Genomic DNA, 18,803 nt, shown 5'->3' with positions numbered 1-18,803 from the left:
GTGGGATTGACCTTTCTCAAAATGCCTCACTGTAATCTCCTCCTGCATCCAGAAAGCTTTTTGAATGCGGCCGTAATGCAATTTGGGGCGAGAATTCAATCTGCAGTGGCGCCACTTAAAGGCGTGCTGTTAGCACACATGCTTCTGGGCAAGCGAGGGTGGAATATTATTCGGCGAGCGCTGCCAAAAAAAGCGAGAGAAAAGTGGGAGGGAGAAGGCGGCGAGGTTAAAGATGAGCCAGGGCGGAAAAGAGGAGGATGTGAAGACAGCAGAGATCCATTCAGGCACGTGTTGCGTTGATTTTATCCAGCTTTTCGCCGTATCTGGCGAGAATTCAACCCAACAGCGCCCCTGCTGGGGTACTCGCAAAACTACAGTATACAGGAATTTGACATTTTTGACCAGCGGACAAAACTATAATTTGAAACTTACAGATTTGCCAGCAAATAAACAATTTGACTTTTGGAATAAATGTCCGAAAAGTGCACCCGTAACCTAAATCGAGCTTCTCATACATACAAAGATTGTCTCTTAGACAAGATGTGTCACCTCATGTATTTCCTTGAACCGATTACTGCACTATTTTTTATACATAGTGTCATTTGCTGCATTTTAAGGCTAATTCTAATTTCAGCGAGACAAAAATAGGCAGTGTTAAGTGTATGTAATGCGATACTGGATCCTTCGGGAGTTTTGAACATAGCATGTGACCTCTGACCTATTTTAAATGGTCGAGGCAATTCATTAGAATCGGAACCGTTTCAATCCCGAACCATAAACACAACATGGTGTATAAAACATCCTAATTATTGTCGCACTTATGCATTGGAGACACGTTTTGCAGGTGCTTGACAGTAAATAAGTACTTGGCAGGTCACATGCAAGCATGACCTGATGACATTCATTAGCAGCTTCATTAGACCGAAGGCCAACGCTCATTACGGAGAGATGGCAGACAAACGTGAAAGTGACATTGCGTCGCAAATGCTAATGTACCGTTGACGCTGAAAATGACATTTTTGTGAATTCATTAAAGTCCCCCATACACAAGGGGGAAAAAAAAAAGGCAAAATTCTACATTGTCCAGAGGTCAAAGAACCGAACCTTGGAGAACAACATCGGAAAGAGGGATGCAGGAAAACCAGGCAGTTGTACCTTTGACAAATTTCAGATTATTCAAATAAAACAAAATGGAATTATCGGCTGATTTTTTGCTCATATGGCAAATAAGCGACAAATAAATCTCCTACTTTCATGTATTTCAAGTGAATGAACACGAAGCAGGGTCGTGTAAACTCCTTCCAGTTGCCGCGTGGCTTTCCAATGTGTTTGCGCTTTTTAAGCGTGGACTCGATTTTCGCTATTTTTCACGTTAATCGTAGCGACAGTAAAACAACGGCGCATCCACGTGTGCTGTGCAAAAAAAAAGAAAAAAAAAAGATAAAATCCATTAACACGCGACAAAACATCTATTTACGCCTGCATGCACCCAGGGATCTTTTTTTGGGACTTAATTATATATAATATATTATAATAATTATAATATATAATAATTATAATAACAAATAATTATTTGGGACCCTGCTGTAGAGGAGTTAGCAAGAAACATGTTTTGATTGATTAAAACATATCAACAGCAGAATCCCATCCACCATAGATATAAACAAGTACTGCAATCAAGTGAATCAGTAAGCTAATGCTAGCGTTAGCGAGAAGCTAACGAACGCATTTTACATATTGTGTCCCCCAATAATAAAACAGAACCTTTCAATACAATTCATCTAATACAAATACTCAAAATACATCCACAAGAAGTGACAACATAGAGCGCACAGCTCCAAAATCAGTAGAAAGACCGATGCTAATGCTATGAAAACGAGGGCATCATAGACATGCAATAATAAGCAAGTGAAATACAGTTTTGTGTCAACTCAAGCTTACCGTTTTGCTGTGTCCGTCGTTTCCATGGAGTGGGTGAAGGAATTGAACCCTCAATGAAGTCTTAAGCATCTTAACTTCGGCATTCCAGAGTTGTTTGGACTACAAAAGTCTCTCCGAGTAGAAAAGATGGCGGATTTGTTAAGGTGCAGCCGAGTAGAAAAGATGGCGGATTTGTTAAGCCACACCCATTACCTTGTTTGGTCGTGCCGCCCAAACACTGCCGTAATGGTCAAATTACTTAATAGAACACGTGTAAAAATGAAAAAAAAAGGTCAAAAAGAAATCCTCCAAACAAAATATAAAATCTTTGCAGCACTTGGAGAGTTTAGATTAAAATTTTCTACAATCCAGGAGACTCCAGGTGCAAAATGAAATATAAAAATATGTATAAAAGCATAAAAGTGGATTTTGCATTCACACAGTTTCTACCGAAATTGCGTTTTTTAGTTTGTTTATAGTACTTTTGCTCTGTGTGTCAGTATCTCATTTTCAACCACCTGTCAAAGCAGGCTTTTTTTTTTTTTTTTTTTTACACATTTTGCAGGGTGGCTGTTTTGCATAAATATCGCTGAAAGAAGTTAAGAAAAGTGCAGTACTTGAATGTTGGCTCTTAATACATTTTTGCAGGTCATTCATTATGTCTAAAAAATATGTAGTTTATGGAAATATTCCTCTTTTTGGGTTCTGTGTGCTGTAAAAAGGTGATGACTTCATACAGGTTTCAGATATTGTTGCTGGAAACAAGTGAGTTTCATTTATTCATTTTTGGTGGGTCAATTGTTAGTTTCAGATATGTTAGAATTTGCTATGAAATTAGAATTCCCTAAAATTTCCGAGACATTTGAGAAGATTTTCAAAAAATGTCCAAGAATTTCTGAGAATTTTCCAGAGTTTCTGCGCCAGTGCTTGTTTGGTAGAGTCCTGTGAAGTTGTAATAGGTTTGAAAGATTGCTGGTATAAAGATGAGTTGGGTCAGATTCCGAAGCTTTGTTTGAGATCTGAGGCAAAGATTTCCCGACATTTTGCGTCAAACAAATATGTTGAACATCGAGTTCAGGGATTCTACTGTACGTACATGAAAAATAATATTATCAAATTAATTACGGAGAAATTATAGCATTTTTTTTTACTGTTAAACGAAATCTCTTGAATGCATAATGCAAATACAAAAGTCTCCATTCTGGGGTCTTGGAAAAAAAAAATGGTGAACAAAATTTTAAAAAATCCAAAGTGCAGACAACAAGTCTGGACATCACCCTTCCGCACTGTAAACGGAGAGGTCAGAGGCCATGGTGACGAGCAGTTCCCACGGAAACTGATTGAAAGGCCTCTGGACCGCCCCCGTCGCCTGACCTTGATTCTCCTCAATCATCAGCAGCACGTCCTCGTCGTCCAGCACGCGGATGAGGTCGCCCTCGTAGTCGCGGTAATTCAGCGCAATGTCATCCACCTTGAACACGTCCCTTAGAACACACGCAGACAACAGCACACACACTTCAATGCAGCGGTTGCCATGGAGATGAAAACAATGAACTCATTTCACATTGGATTAATGATGCCCGCTAACACATTACTCCCCTCGTTCTTTTTATTTTTAGCCTGGAGATCCATTTTTTATGAAGGGGGATTTTTTTCCCCTTAATATACACACTGGCACTATATCAGAAATATAGAAAAAATATTTTTTGGCCATATTTGAATGGTGCTAAAAGTGAAGTAGCAAGCAAGGAATTATTCCAAAAATTAAAAACTATACAAATTAAAAAAGTGTACAAATAGCGTAAGAACATTAAAAATAATACAATTAAATTAGATTCATAAAATAAAATTGGGACAGTGTTAGAATCATAATTTTCCAATGTTTTTTTTTTTCCAAGAATGGTTGTTGTAATGTATATACCGAATATTTACAGACATAAAAGTAGAGCTGAACGATTAGAGATTTGGTATTTTCATAGACAGGCGCAATTAGAAAGAGGCGTTTGCGCCGTAGTGGGAGTGAACACAGCGGCTCCACTCATTCCCTTTAAATAAAGCGTGGGAGAGGCCCATACAGTTTGACTGTGCGGAAGCAGACAGAGACTGCATGGAACTCACACTTTTATCTTTTGGAAGTGCGTAGAACAACAATTACCTCATCCGACACATCAGCTCCTTGTGTGTTGGCTGGATGTTGAGGTCCTCTTGAACGCACACGTCCCTGCAAGTGGACACAAGTGGATTACAAAATACAAAAAAACAAAACAGCTAAGCTAAGCTATCGTCGGGGCTTTTTTCGGCTGTGGAACGAATTAAACAAATTACAGTGTATTCTTATGGAAATATTTGATCCAACATACCACTATTTCAAGTAGGTTCCGGAACAAATTAAATTTGTATGTAGAAGTTTGACTGCAGTAAAAAATGGATGGATGGATGGATGGATGGATGGATGGATGGATGGATGGATGGATGGATGGATGGATGGATGGATGGATGGATGGATGGATGGAATCATATTATAGAAATGATGTAATTGTACCTGGTTTGGATTCCAGAGGGGGTGAGCAGATAGCATCGCAGGCAGCTGTAGGTGTGGCCTTCTCCTTCGTCCTCCAATTCACTCTCCGGGAGAGGCTTGATGATCTTCACAAAAGATTGTGGAAAAATACCCGTCTGGTTGTTGACCGTGCCCTGTGGCAAATAACGACAATCAAATGTGAGGATTTCGCACCCGGAGACGTGTTAGTCTGACTAATTAGCTGGTGCAGGATAAATGACAATTAGCATGTAAGCTTCAGTGTGTGAGTGGTCATAAATATTTAAATAAGTAAATAAAGCAATTATCACTTTTCCAAACACTGCTTGATTTACCAAGTGAACGGAAATGGAAACCATTTTTCCCTTAGGAAATTACAGAAATAGAACGGTTATTTTATTTTGAATAATATTATTTTAAGTAATAATGTTATATTCAAATATTCTTAACAAGTGGGGAAAAAAACACAATCCAACATTCTGTTTTCTAAATGTATGTGGAGATGACGCAATAAACATATTATGACATTTTTCCATTAGCATTATTGGATGTGTGCGCGGAGCAGTCAGAAGGTAAAAATAAGACGAAGATAAGAGCATCCTCCACAATGGCTTTGTCACCCCCTCACTGCACCCACCTCCTGTTACTTCATCTTTTTAGCAGCTTTTATTGGCGTCTGCACACTAAGCACGACTTCGTTGTTCAGATACAAAATATTTAACTTTTGGGCACAATACATTTGAATTTTAATCTTTTGTCTTTAAACATTTACATATGTGACACATTTTAAATGACCTATTTTAACGTTTCTTTTTCCCTCCCAGTTATAATTCAATTCTGTATTTGTTATGTTTGAATTCAAATAATTTTGTTGTGTTGTTGGATTGTTAGTTAGAAATATTTATATGAATTTAGTTATTAACTAAAATTTTATTTAATTGATAATTTGCTTAATTTATGATTTAATTTCAATTATTTTTATTTGAAGTTTTGATTTTTTGATTTATACATTTACATTTTTTACTTCATTTAAAAAAATTTTTTTATCTTGATATCATTTTTTTATTAAACATGTATGCATAATTTTTCCTTTCCTGCATAAGCACAGAGATAATGTTCAAACTGGGCACCTGATGGAAAAAGTTTGTGAATCGTCAATCTAATCAAAAGGTTTATTCACGAGAACGAGTCATGTCACATCACTCTTCTAATCAGCATTTTCTTGCATAAATGCCATCCACATTTTTTTTGGGGGGGGGGGGCACTGTACGTACCTCCAGCCAGTCGGTGTTGACTCGATGCAGCAGGAAGATCAAGTCTCCTCTCTTCAGGTTCAACTCTGCCTTGCTACTGCCACAAAAGTCAAACATGGCCTGCATGGTGCAAGAGAAGAAACAGTTTAAGTTGAACTCGGAATTACAATTGTTTAGTGTTATTTCCTATGTGCGTGGGTGTATTATGTAATATATATTATTAAATATAAATAAATATAAATAAATACTATTACATATTACTATATATATATATATATATACTGCAAAAAAATATTTGAAGTTCACAATGGAAATAAGCAAACCAGCAGGCATGCTCGGAAAACAATCCAACATTTTTAAGTATATGCATCATCGAGCCAAACAAGCAGCGAGCACGGAGGGAGCCGCGACGAGATGATGTGCACAGCAGTGGCTCAGCTGCCCCCCCCCGCCAAAAGGAAAAAAAAATCCGAGCAGCGAGAGCAGTGGGAGGGAGGTGAAGAAGGAGAGGAGGAGGAGGTAGGAATAGTCAAATTTAAACAGAGGTGAGGGGCTGACAGATCACTGCTGCCTTTGCTGTCCGCTTGGCTTGCAGCGAGTGTGGAAGATCGGGATCGAATTCACGGGACGATGTGTGGTGAGCGACTTTGTCTCGTTTTTATCATCTGCGGAACTGTTATAAAATGCTATTGTGTATACTTGTTCTTATCAACACACACAGCTTAATTGGTGACTGTTCATTTGAATCAGCTGTAAAAATTCCGATCATTCCAAACGCAAAACGTCAGCAAAAGTGATGCATGAAAAAAAAAAAGAAATGGAAAAAAAAAAAGTGGAAAAAAAATATTTTTTGAATTGTTTGAATTATTCAACAGGTCATGAATACTTCATGCTGATCTGTACGTGCTGAGGAGAAATTTGTATTGAAGGAATCAAATTATTGCATTTCTGCAATATCAGGGATTAATTGATCATTCTAAGTGTTTTCAAAAAGGTAAAAATAATACTACAGTATTTATTGTGTCTTTAAATCATGTCGTGTTGTGTCGTGTGACCTAATGGTCTACGATGGGTCAACAAGATTTGTGTCTGTGTGCGCGTGCGTGACTTTAATCCCAGTGTAAACAGAATGAGTAATCTAGATTAACTATCAGATTAGTTTGACCATGTTGACATCAACACTCCCACACATAAACTAAGTATAACAGACACATTGAACTCCTTGAAGTAAGAATGTCTTTGCACAGAACTTTTGTTGTAGCCTTGAGTTGCTTTCTGAGTGTACTGCGGACAACAAAAAATCATTTAATTGCCTTTTTTTCACAAAATCTAGAGTTTGATTTGCTTGGTTTGGTAGCATACGACTTTGAAATTTATGCACAAATGCTGCTCCGCAAAAACAAACATTTTTTTATTAATTAATTCAATTCATCTAAAGGTACAGTTACACAAGCATTTAAGACGTAGAATCTAAATTGAAGTCATTAGATTCATTTATTTTATGTTTTTGTTGAATATTGTTTTGAATTGATTTACTTTTTTAATTTTTAGGTGTGAAAATGCTGATATTTTAATAATGAGTTATGAATTAAAGTTAAATTGTTCATTATTTACTACCTCAACTATGCACATACACATTGACAATTAGTCAAATTGAATTATCTTTTTACCTACAAATACGTTTGTGCGAAAAAGACGTGAAATGTTTGTATTTTTCTATCACCTGCTTATTTTATTTTCTAAAAATCATTTTTTGTTACTTGTACATTTTCTACTTTTTGTGTCAAAATTCGGACACAAGCAAAAAAGTATAAAAAATGTATTAGTAAAAAAACACAGTAATTCGGCTCAAACAAATTCCTGAATGTTATTTATTTCCTTCTTTTAAATATATATTTGAAATGTGTTCATTTTTGTGTAAAAATGCTGATATGCTAATAGCACACATTTTAAAATGCACATTTTTTTCCCCCATTTGTTAAAAGTAACCCCATCCATACTTTTTTTTTTTTTTTTTTTTTTACGAGATTATTTGATTGAAAACAATAATTTGACATCACTTGCCAAAGTCACTAGAGCGCAAAACAGAAAGTCAGTATACGGGATTGGATCGATTTCCTCGGAGTTCATCAATGTTTGCAAAAAAAAAAATGTATGCACGGTTAGCAAGAATGGAGCAGTTGAGCTCCGTTGCGCCGGGGCGATTCGTTTGCGCGTGGCAACGACTGTAAATGACGCCTGGGTTGAGCTCGGGCACAGGAGCAATCATCTTGAGCAATTAGTGGCGCGCCCACCCGCCCTAACAAGCTTGTAAAAAGCTTTCGCTCCTTGATTAGCGCCAGCGAGGAGGGAGCTGGCGTTCCCTAGGAGAAAAGCCAAAAGAGGAATCTTTCCTGAAGCCTGTACCGTCGCTCTCTACTGGATGGAGATTTGACTCGCTGGATTGTCTAACTACTGTACCTGCAGGCCATTTCGAAACTGTCAGCCATGTTTCCATGGTTACAGCTAAGAATCCTCCATTATTTCTGGCATGCTGAATGGGATGTGAGGAATGTGAAAGTTTGGAGACAAGCTGCTGCAAATGCACAGCAATGAAGAAAAAAAAGGAAGTCGCCATGACTTCTGCTTTCTGATTGTCCTGATTGAAAAAGCGACCGGGACTCTCCTGACCCACTTCGGGTTTTACGGAAACTTCCTAATTGGGATACTTTTGCTCAAATTCTGTAAGTTTGTTTGCGGGGAAGCACGCCGAGGGGGCACTCGGAGAAGGAGCAGAAATAAAATGTTGAGTAGGTTGGCAGCATTGTGGGTAGATTACACCAGTGTGGGAGAGAGAGAGAGTGAGGGAGAGAGCGAGAGGCAAGGGAACTATAGAGAGGCTGAGCTCAGTTGGCCAATAAAAGATTGCTGAAGTGTGCAGACGGTTTGGTATGCTCTATTTTTTTGAAATGCATTCATTTCTACGCAGTTTTGGTGAAGTGTTTCTGCAAGAGCACAAAGTGCGCTTAGAACAAAAGCAGCAGCACCACGTGAATTCAGGCCATGCACTTTTGAACACCATGAACTTCCATTAGATGGCAGAAGATCCAATGAACCTGTTGCCATTTGTCACGTTTACTTTCTATATTGACGTTTAGTCGTTTGGATTCGTGCGTCTACGCCCCCTACCGAGCTGGATTTAGTTGTTACGCTGTGGGAGGCCATGGAGATGGTAACCATAGCAACAATAACAAAGATAATTGATAAGCGTGTATATACCTCAGCCCTGGGTGATGAGAAGAGGTCTGGCTTGGGTTTGACTGTCTTCCTAAGAGGTCAAGAAAATGAAATTTAGGAGGAAGTAATGAGAGTCGAATGTTGCATCATCTCTACTTACCACATGTTCACCTGGTGAAACACGATATGGTACTAACAACGGTCATCACAAATAAGGAAGTAAGCTAGGATTGTTTTTCCTTAGGGGCGGGGCAAGAATATCCAAATACGAATGCAAAACCCAGTTGTTTTTTACAGCCCCTGAAATTCTTCAGAAAATACTGATAAAGATTCTTTAGATGTTGCCTGCGAGACCTTGGGTTGAAATGTAGGGGTGGGGGGGTCAGTGCCCAAGCGGACCCCCCTCTAGCTCCGTCGCTGAAATTAAACTAATGTCTCTGTGGCTTATAGATAAACGAGCAACCTGACTCATATCTCCTGCGTTAAATTGATTATTTTGAGAAGAATATAAGTTTTGTCATTCTGAGAATGCTTCTCTGACTCTTTACCAAATCTACGGACAAAGGGGCTCACACTTTGCGGGTAGGCGGTCGCAGACGCCTGAGCGCTCGAGGCTGATGTTGGCCGTCCTGCTCCGTCTGGTAGAAGAACATCCTGAGATCCTCATCCAGGAGCAACCAGGTCGGCAGGCCCAACAGCCTCTGCACATGAGAGGAGGAATCGGATTGGCTTGTGGGAGTCGAGTGAGGTGGAAGGTTGCGTAGCGGGAAAAGATGGAAAGTAAAACCATGTGGGTTGCGGCAGAACGAGCAAGGCAAGTGAGTGGGAGAAGATGACGAGAGAGAGAGAGAGAGAGAGAGAGAGAGAGAGAGAGAGAGAGAGAGAGAGAGAGAGAGAGAGAGAGAGAGAGAGAGAGACGCCTACGTGAGCAGCTACATCTGCAAACTAAACGCCGTCCACCTACTACAGCATCTTTCGTCCCACTTCTACGTAAAGTTGCAGCGGGAGCGAAAAAAATTCAAACGCTGCGATTACCTTCATGTACGTGTTCAGCTCAGGGATTCGGCTCTCCGCAATCTCCCGCTTGTTGCCGATGAACACTTTACCTGGAGACAAAGAAAATGCAGTTTATTATTGTACTTTGGAAAATAAATGCAAGATCACTCAAGTTAGGGGGAAAAATAGAAAATGGCAACGATACAGCAAAATGGCAATTTGCAGGTGGTCTGTAGAAATTGGAGAACTAACCTAGTCAGATATTTTTGAAAGTTGGAAGTTACCCTGTACCCCAAAAATTGGCCATCTAGAGTTAGCCACTGCTAATCCACATGGCTGGGGGAAAAAAACTCTGGCCACGTCTCTCCTTCGGTTCCCCCATCTATCTTGATGAGCTCCGCAATTAAACCCATCAGCTCTAATATCAGCAGATTCCTCCGTGGCAGATGCTAAAGTTTGGAGAAAAGTTGAACCTTCATCATCACCTCCCAATTCAGTGAGTGAGACTGATTAAAATCATAATGTATTCCATTTCCGCAAAAGAATTTATGGTGAGTAGGAAGCATAAATTCAAACCAGGACATTTTGAAAGATTTGACTACCGTAATTTTCGGACTATAAGTCGCACCAGCCATAAAATGCCCAAAAAAGTGAAAAAAAAAACATATATATGTATATAAGTCGCTCCTGAGTATAAGTCGCCCCACCACCCAAACTATGAAAAAAAAACACGACTTATAGTCCGAAAATTACGGTACTTTTGAATTTCAGAAAGATGCAATAATGCAATACTGGTCTGAAATGATTTTTTTTGCGCAATGACTTTGTGTCTAATGGGAAAAACCAAAAACAAGTGTTGTGCTCAAATTAAAAATATGTCGATTTTTCATCGGACAGAACCACCAAGAAAGCAATCGTGCTAACGGTACTCAGCGATGCTACACCCACCAAAGCTAGCAAACTAACAAAATACGAGGTAATCATGAAGCAATTATTGCAAAATCACAACAGTGATTGACTTGAGTCATTACGGACGATAAAAATATCGGTGACACACCGACAGTTTTGTGTTTAACTCCATTCTGAGTACTTTCGGTACAAAGCGTTTAGCGGCATCCTGTGGCGCAATCAACTTCCGCCCCTGTGGCGCAAACAGGTGCACCGCATCTCCAGCAGCCCGCAATCAAACTCCAAATTGTTTCGTAAGCTACTTCTTGCACACAGCAGGCCCACAAGCAAAAAAAAAAAAAAAACTTTCTTGATGCCAGAATGAATAAATCGTTACGGAGATGGGATTATTTAATACCTGGAAGTGTGGGCAGCACGCAGGTGTTGGGACCAGGTCTGTCTGGGTCCTCTGGAGAGTATCTGGACTCCAAGATCTGGTGCAGGCTGAAAAACTCACTGTAACGCCTGTAGATTAGATACTTGCTCCATCCTTTGGTTTTCACCTCAACAACAAACCTCTGCACAGTGAATGAAAGACAAAGATGTTTTCTCGGTTGCTTTGAAATGCTAACAACATGCTATATTTTTTTTTCTTTCAAACTTACAAAGTAGTCGATGAAGCCTTTTTTCTCCTCGATATCCGCAATGGTGGCACTGATGGGGATGTTATTAGGCAGTTGGTCAAAGTCACTAGGTAATAGAAAACACTGTGTTAAAATCAATGATATAATATATATATATAATATATATATATATATATATATTATATATATATATATATATATATATATATATATTGGAGTCACCATCCGCCATTCTAGAATTGAACCCAACGCCATTTTTAATGTAGTTTACAGAACTATAGTTTGCTGTGCTTTCCCCATTTTAAAATGATTAAATAAGAAATATGTGGTTCCCCCATTTTAAAATGATTCAATAAGAAATATAACACAAGCGTGGCCTACCCCAACCACATTTGTAAACTCACCTCTCGTAGCGTAGCTGCTGCGGTAGCGACATGGCTGAAGGTGTCAGACAGTGTAGAAAGCAAACAAAATATTTCAAAGTGTGAATGATAGCATCAGGAAGTGAGGGGTTGGAAACCAGGAAGTGTTTTGCACGGGGCTTTCTAAACAAACCAAAAAAGGGAACTATAGATAAAACATGATTGCAATTTAGCAAAATTTTATAGACAAAAAAAAGCAATACAGTAAATATTTGGATTCATTCAAGATGTGCATACTTTTATGTGACGTTGCCCATTTGAAGTATTTATGTAATATTATTATCACTTCAAGACATTATTTTAACTCTCATTATTATGAGGAGAAAATGTTTTAAAATTGTACACATAGTATACCATATTGGCCAGTGGTAAAAAATTTTACGCCACCTCAAAAAAGACTTTACACCATACTCACCAGTCACCACATTCAAATACAGTGGCGTAGCAGGCCTAAGTGTTCATCAAAAACAAGGCACGGGTGTTATTCGACAGTACCTGTTATTGTACCGTAATTTTCGAACTATAAGTCGCGTTTTTTTTCATAGTTTGGGTGGGGGGGCGACTTATACTCAGGAGCGACTTATATACACATATATGTTTTTCTTCACTTTTTTGGGGCATTTTATGGCTGGTGCGACTTATACTCCGGTGCGACTTATAGTCCGAAAATTACGGTAATCAAAATTGAGACTTTATTAATGAACAGATAGATTTGAAATGTTAAGTTTGCGACTGATGCAATTTTTTTTGGGAAAGAAGTAGATGTTAGTACCTCACCTAAAATGCGTGAGTGAGGCTTCTCAGTCGTGACTGACGATTGGCGTTGAATCAGACGCGATGCAAAGTGAAGGACAAACAGCACGAGCGGGAGTGTTTTGCCGCTGTGTGTGACACTGCAGTGAAAAGATGTGGAGAAATACACACAAATACACAACGCATACAAGTTCAGACACTTGTGGAGGATGCCATTCAATTTTTTTACATTGTGTATGAAAAGAGAGTCTTAATAAGTTTGAATTCTGATTAAAGTGGGTTGGTGAAGTCAAATAAAATAATGTCTTTCTGTATTCACTATGTGTGGGTCTGGAACTTGTGTTGCAAATTGATGGTTATTATTTGCAAGAGTTTGTCACTTATCCGATTCATTGTGTCATTACGTAATAAGAAGCTGGATGCGTAACAGGCCGACCAGCCAACAACTTGCTTTTTCCTTTTTCAAAACGCGCCCACGGCCGCCCTCACATGCCGAGGCCGTAGCGTGGACGCTAAATATACCGTTGTTAGCGCCGTTGCATATTCTGTAAATACTTGGGGGGGCGGGGGGGGGCTTCCGTCTTCCCACTCAAGCTGCTTACGGTAGTTAGCCACAGCTGCTAATGAGTCACTTATAGTAAATGCTTTTTCAAAAATGATTTTTCAACCTGATGGAATAATAAAATAAGAATAATAACATAAACTGATGAAAAACATACTTTTGTCTTGTATGTTGCCATGGCAATGTGTACACTTCTCACAACCTATTGCGTAACTTGTATTTCCTTTGCATGTCCATTCATCCAGCTGACAGGATGGTGATGACGGACCTGTTGAAAGCGGAGGAGATCAAGAAAGCTCTTGATGCCTTTGCAGGTTGGATTCGTGTGCATTATTACATTATACGAGATTTGTTGTAGTACCAATACCAACCTAGGAGAGGCAGCATGGTGCCACAATGCACCCAGACTGTGGAGAAATACAGAGAAACCAAAGTGAGGATTAAGCGTTGAGAAAATTGCCCCCCCCCCTCCTTTATAATTACCTATTCATACCACAAGATGGTAGCAAAGCACTATGTCTGTCTAAATGAATTACGCAATTTCTTGGGTCTTGCTGGTCCACAGGCCTTTGCGGTCTTGGCCCAATTATCGGTATGTGTGTAGCTTCCTTAACGCTGATATTCTTCGGCCCCCTTTGTTTTGCTGAGTAGCAGAGACCTTCGACCCTAAAAAGTTCTTCGACCTGGTGGGAATGACGGCGATGTCGGCCGAGAGCGTCAAGCAGGTCTTCCGGGTTCTTGATGTGGATGGAAGCGGTTTCATAGAAGAAGATGAACTCAAGTGAGTCAAACAAGAAAACTTTTTTTTTTTTTTAAATAATCAACCGCAGAGAAACATTCCATCTTGCTCAGGTTTGTGCTGAAGGGTTTCTCCAAGGATGGCAGAGACTTGACAGATGATGAGACAAGAGTGTTCCTCAAAGCTGCGGACAAGGACGGCGACGGGAAGATCGGAATTGACGGTGAGAGAAGTGAGGAGGTTTTGTCTGACGACCTTTACTGTCAGAACGCTAACGTATAAGTTGATATGAAACATAACCTAGTTAGTCAAAAGAACAAAACCAATCAGGCGTGGTGAATTTACTGGCTACAGGTCTCAGTGGCCCAATTGGGTTCCACTTTGGAGGTTCCTCTGTATTTTCCACACAGTAGCATACAAGATCTTGTCTCATTGTTTTTTTTGCTCACCAGAGTTTGAAGCGATGGTGCATGAGTAGGAGAAAGCAGGACCTCTTCTTCGTCCTCCGCCTCCCTGAATTCATAGTTTGTACCTGCCACCATCAAACTTCTTTCACCTCCCCGGGGGAAGCCACACATGGAGACGGACAGGCCTGACCCGCTCACCCACGAAAACAGGCAGCGTCTATGGGGAGGTGTTACCAGATTTGGGTTCCATGTTTTTGTTGGGTATCAAATGTACTTCTCAATCGTTCTTGATGAGCTCATAAAGATGGCTTGGTGCTAGTGATGTTGTATTCCAAATGATTCTTTTTTCAGAACTGTTCATTTTTACGGTTTGGTCACATGCCAGCGCAGCCCGCATTATTTTGCTCTTCACCACGCAGCCCCACTCATCCGTGCCTAGAAATTCACAACCAAGAAAGTGAGAGAAGACAGTAAGAAATGACAATAAAAGAGTTATTGAGTAATGGATATTTCTTTTTTTTACTTGTTGTTACCTCCAAAACAAACCTGTTGAATATTAAAATACACCATCAGCACTGAAATAAGAAAAGTATAAGAATTGACTGAATCACCTTTCATGCCTTACAAAATAGAAAACCAGGAAAAGTATTTGAGATTTTTTTTTTTTTTAATAACAAAACAAAATTTGTTTCACGAGAGTGCGGGAGTTGAATTATGATGGTGACACCCAAACAATGAATCCACCTAAAAACTGCGTAAATATTCTTTTAAATGTTTCATGCTCATGTACAAACCCCGAAACTGCCCCCCACCCCCCCATCAAAGGATGCGAGGGGCGGATCGGTCATCGGTCTTGGTGGGGCGAAGCTTCACGGTGGCGAACGGGTTTGTGCCTCTGAAATGAGAGCATGAAACTTAAGTGAGTGTTTATCAAATAATGCATTTTCAATTGAATTACCTTGGAAATAGAGGGTGCTCAGGTGGGCCGTTGGGTGATAAAGCCTAAAAAAAAAAAAATTGATTTATTTTGATCGCAGAGATATGTTGAGTTCACCGTCTTCCAGTACCTGTGTGTCGATGGCGGGAGAAACCGGTCTCAAATCCGCAGATTCCCGTTGAAGATTCAGGCTCTTTGGGAGAGGGGGCGGAGGAGGCGGAGCCTCACCTACGATTTTTGTCTGAACGGGTTTCGGCTCCACCACCTGCTCCGCCTTCTTCTCAGGAAGCGGAGAGACGAGTCGGAAGTCTACAGATGCTCTGCGATTGGGCGTTGCCGGCGGAGGGACGTCGCCGTAACTCCTGCTTTCTGATTGGTCGTTTCGGGTTTCGCCGGGGTCCAGCAGGTTGTTCATACTACTACTCCGGAGAGAGTCGCCACTGAAAATTTAGAAGAATATTAAATGGACTGCAGAGGGAGCGAAAAATAATCATCTCTATCATATAAAAATAATAAATAATAATATCCATCACCTGTCGAAATCATCATTGGGGCCAACATAAGCAGCAGGAAACCAGCCCTGCCTATAGAAGGTGACATAAAGCACAGGTGTCAAACTCAAGGCCCGGGGGCCAGATACGGCCCACCACATCATTTGATGTGGCCCGCGAAGAAAAAATGGTGCATTAAATTTTTGACACCTCTGACATAAAGGAATGAAACAACTCCTTCAAAATTGTTAAAGTCCCAGCAAGGGAAGAACGTACCTTAAGCTGCTGTCGGTGCGGCCGTACAACCAGCCGTTACGCGGTTCCTGGACCAGCACCGTGACTGTCTCCCCACGGTTGAAAGGCAGCAGCTTGGGGTTGGATGAGGCAGGATGAGACACCAGGGCCTTCATGGGACGTCCTCCGGTTAGACCCAGAGATTCCCCCACCGAGCTGGAGCGAGAGCGGCTGGGCAGGGGTGATGGCGCTGAGTTTTGGGGAGCAAACAGAAAGCTTACTAGACCAATCAAATTCGATTGGGTCTCCAAATGGGTACATTTACGCCCATTTTTAACCAGTAGGGGGCAGCAACGCACTTACTGTGTCAGCAACAATGGAAAAGAACAGAATGGAGATTTTTGAGCAAATCTTTGATCTATTTTTTTTTTGTGTATTCACTAAGCAAAGTCAATTGATTGTGGTTATGTTTCCCCAAAGTCGATTGAGGAAATTTTGTCGAATGTGTGAATGGTTTCGAAAAGAGCTGGACAAGCACCTCGTGAGGGCACCTTGCCCAGCGCCTGTTGCTCGCGCCTGGCCCAGGACATGTCGTCATCTCTGGCAACCGTCTGGAGCAGGGAGCTCACGGAGCCTCGCAGCTGGAGGGATGCAAAAGAGGTTGTTTTTTTTTACTGAAAATACTTTTCATCTATTTTTGTCAGGCCGACTCAGAAAATGCTTTTGCAGAATAATCTGAATATCCACCATTTATATGATATAATAATAGCTTTGCTAGGTATTTGTATTTTCTATTCGGATCGTTTTTGTGGGATTTTTGTTTTGCTGGTGTGCCGTGACATTTGTCGCTTGACTGAACTGACAAAAACCAGTACCTGTGCCTCTTGGTCCAAATTGGTGGGAGTCCGAGATCCGGAACCTCTGGTCTCATTGACTTTCTCTTTCCATCCTTCTGCTTTATGCTGGAGAGCCATGCCTGTCTGAATACAGATGAGAAAGGTGCTCACCTCATTAAATTCTGGCCTGATCAAACAGCAATAAGCAGAAAAAAGCCTGCGGCAGTTTGCTTATTAAATCCCTGCCCTTGCTTGTTTGTGACTTTGACAAATGGTTTGTCGGGATGCATTCGATTAACTTTGCATTGCTTATTGCAACTTTTGCTTTGTAGAAAGTTGGAGTTGACTTGTATGTGTGCTTATACCTTGTTAACAAGGAAGAGAAGTGACTGGGCCAAACCGCAGTGTTTCTCAGCCAGGAAACGATATCGCCTCTCTTCCTCCTTCAGGATCTCCTGCTGGCTCTGTTTCAAGTACTGCATATAGTCGCTGCTCTCCTAGTAACACGTCACGATTTGTGTTCACGGAAATGGGATTCACTTCATCCACAAAGCACAGCGAAAAAAAAATGTAAAGCCACGTTACCAGAGAGTCCCTGAAGGCTCCTCGTCTTAGCTGCTTCTCCAAAGCCTCCGCCTGGTTCCTCACCTCCAATTCATACACTCGCCGGCTCCCCTGCAGCAGCACAAAATAAATCCTGCAATCCTCAGCAAAACACATTTTCAGTGTTCCACAAAGGCCCTTTGCAGCCTCACCTCGATGTAGTCCTCATCCAACTTGACTTTCTTCTCCATGGCTTGTAATACCTCTACCTGGAACCAACGGAACTGCAGCAGGGAGAACGAAAGAATCAGTTGCTTCCATCATCACGTTCGTGGAAATGTGCCGTGTGGATGGATTTAAGAGCGTCAACGTGTATTATGTGGACTGACCACTCCTTCCATTTCAGCGGTGAGTCTTCGTTGTGTCTCAGATAACTGGATCAGGACATCCCCTGAAACAGGGCAGACATATTATGCTTTGAGAAAAGTTATTAAATCACACAAATTACTGCCAACCAAATGTTAAATTTCAAAAGGCTTCTCTTGAGGACACGAGTAGGAAAAAAAAAAAAAAGACTCCCCTCATTAATAATTTAGCATGTGTCACTCAATAAGACCGCTCATCAAGCTAACCTTCTCAAGTTCTCAAAAGCAGCAGAAGCACGTGCGCTCTCATTAACAGAACCAACCAACCACGTGCGACAGGTCCCATAGTGAAAGTGACACTGGTGGAAAATACCAAAGGGCACTCGTGCGATCACACTAGTGCACCGTTACAACAGGCTTTTTGTTGTCGTCGCCGAATATCGCGATAACTTACCGAGAGATCGAGAAGATAGTGTGTGAATGGCCTGGTCGCCCATCTTGGCTACAGCGCTGAAGTAGGCCTCGCTACAAACAGCTAATGCTGTAAAAACACACGGAAAATAAAATATGTGCATAAAACAATCTCTTGAGATCATGGCCGCAAAATACAAATGTTTTACATATATGCACGTGCACACACACACACACACACACACACACCCTGGAAAGCTTTGACATAGCTGTTTCCCAAAGCGACGAGCTTCTGAAGGCCCGGGTTGAAATGCTCCATCAGGTTCTGCAGAAGAAAAACAAGAATGGACGTACGTAAATTCTGCTCTTAAGCCAAAAGCCAAGATGTGTTAAAGAGTTGATACTCACGGAATAGACGGATAAGGTGGATTTGTGCAGCTGGTCACTGCTGGTTGCCGACATGGTGCAAATATAAAATTCAAATATGGAACAGCGTCAAGACACAGCAGCCGCTCAAATTTGCACTTGGAAAAAAAAAAATTCTGTCCTCGACCAAATCCTCTTGCGATGAAAATTCAACTCAGTCTGTGGATTAGAGCGGGCAAGCGGGCAAGCGCGAGAGAAAAAAGGAGCCGATGCCACTGATA

General features: G+C 40.8%; 3 protein-coding genes across 3 annotated transcripts; 1 reads left to right on the top strand and 2 right to left on the bottom strand.

The window, feature by feature from the left end:
• Positions 1-2,660: 2,660 nt before the first annotated feature.
• ncf4 (neutrophil cytosolic factor 4) lies at positions 2,661-12,011 on the bottom strand. Its single transcript, XM_061273721.1, has 10 exons — positions 11,861-12,011; positions 11,478-11,562; positions 11,231-11,390; positions 9,964-10,034; positions 9,502-9,629; positions 8,971-9,019; positions 5,734-5,832; positions 4,463-4,614; positions 4,076-4,141; positions 2,661-3,404 (listed from the first exon to the last, which is right to left on the bottom strand). The coding sequence occupies exons 1-10, from the start codon at positions 11,890-11,892 to the stop codon at positions 3,194-3,196; spliced, it is 1,053 nt and encodes a 350-aa protein (XP_061129705.1). The 5' UTR covers positions 11,893-12,011; the 3' UTR covers positions 2,661-3,193.
• On the top strand, positions 6,268-14,814 carry LOC133151014 (parvalbumin-7-like). The gene is made up of 5 exons (XM_061273722.1): positions 6,268-6,349; positions 13,439-13,507; positions 13,845-13,974; positions 14,046-14,155; positions 14,385-14,814. Exons 1-5 carry the CDS (start codon positions 6,343-6,345, stop codon positions 14,408-14,410), a joined length of 342 nt encoding a protein of 113 aa, XP_061129706.1. The 5' UTR covers positions 6,268-6,342; the 3' UTR covers positions 14,411-14,814.
• Positions 14,815-15,036: 222 nt separating this feature from the next.
• On the bottom strand, positions 15,037-18,690 carry baiap2l2b (BAR/IMD domain containing adaptor protein 2 like 2b). Its single transcript, XM_061274734.1, has 14 exons — positions 18,565-18,690; positions 18,406-18,481; positions 18,200-18,286; positions 17,770-17,831; positions 17,593-17,664; positions 17,423-17,512; positions 17,203-17,334; positions 16,877-16,981; positions 16,540-16,642; positions 16,044-16,251; positions 15,810-15,860; positions 15,407-15,716; positions 15,298-15,341; positions 15,037-15,234 (listed from the first exon to the last, which is right to left on the bottom strand). The coding sequence occupies exons 1-14, from the start codon at positions 18,616-18,618 to the stop codon at positions 15,159-15,161; spliced, it is 1,470 nt and encodes a 489-aa protein (XP_061130718.1). The 5' UTR covers positions 18,619-18,690; the 3' UTR covers positions 15,037-15,158.
• Between the last annotated feature and the right edge of the window lie 113 nt (positions 18,691-18,803).

This window comes from Syngnathus typhle, linkage group LG3, assembly GCF_033458585.1.
Source record: "Syngnathus typhle isolate RoL2023-S1 ecotype Sweden linkage group LG3, RoL_Styp_1.0, whole genome shotgun sequence".
NCBI lineage: Eukaryota > Metazoa > Chordata > Actinopteri > Syngnathiformes > Syngnathidae > Syngnathus > Syngnathus typhle.
The sequence above is the reverse complement of the archived record's forward strand: the minus strand, read 5'-3'. Positions and strand labels throughout refer to the sequence as shown.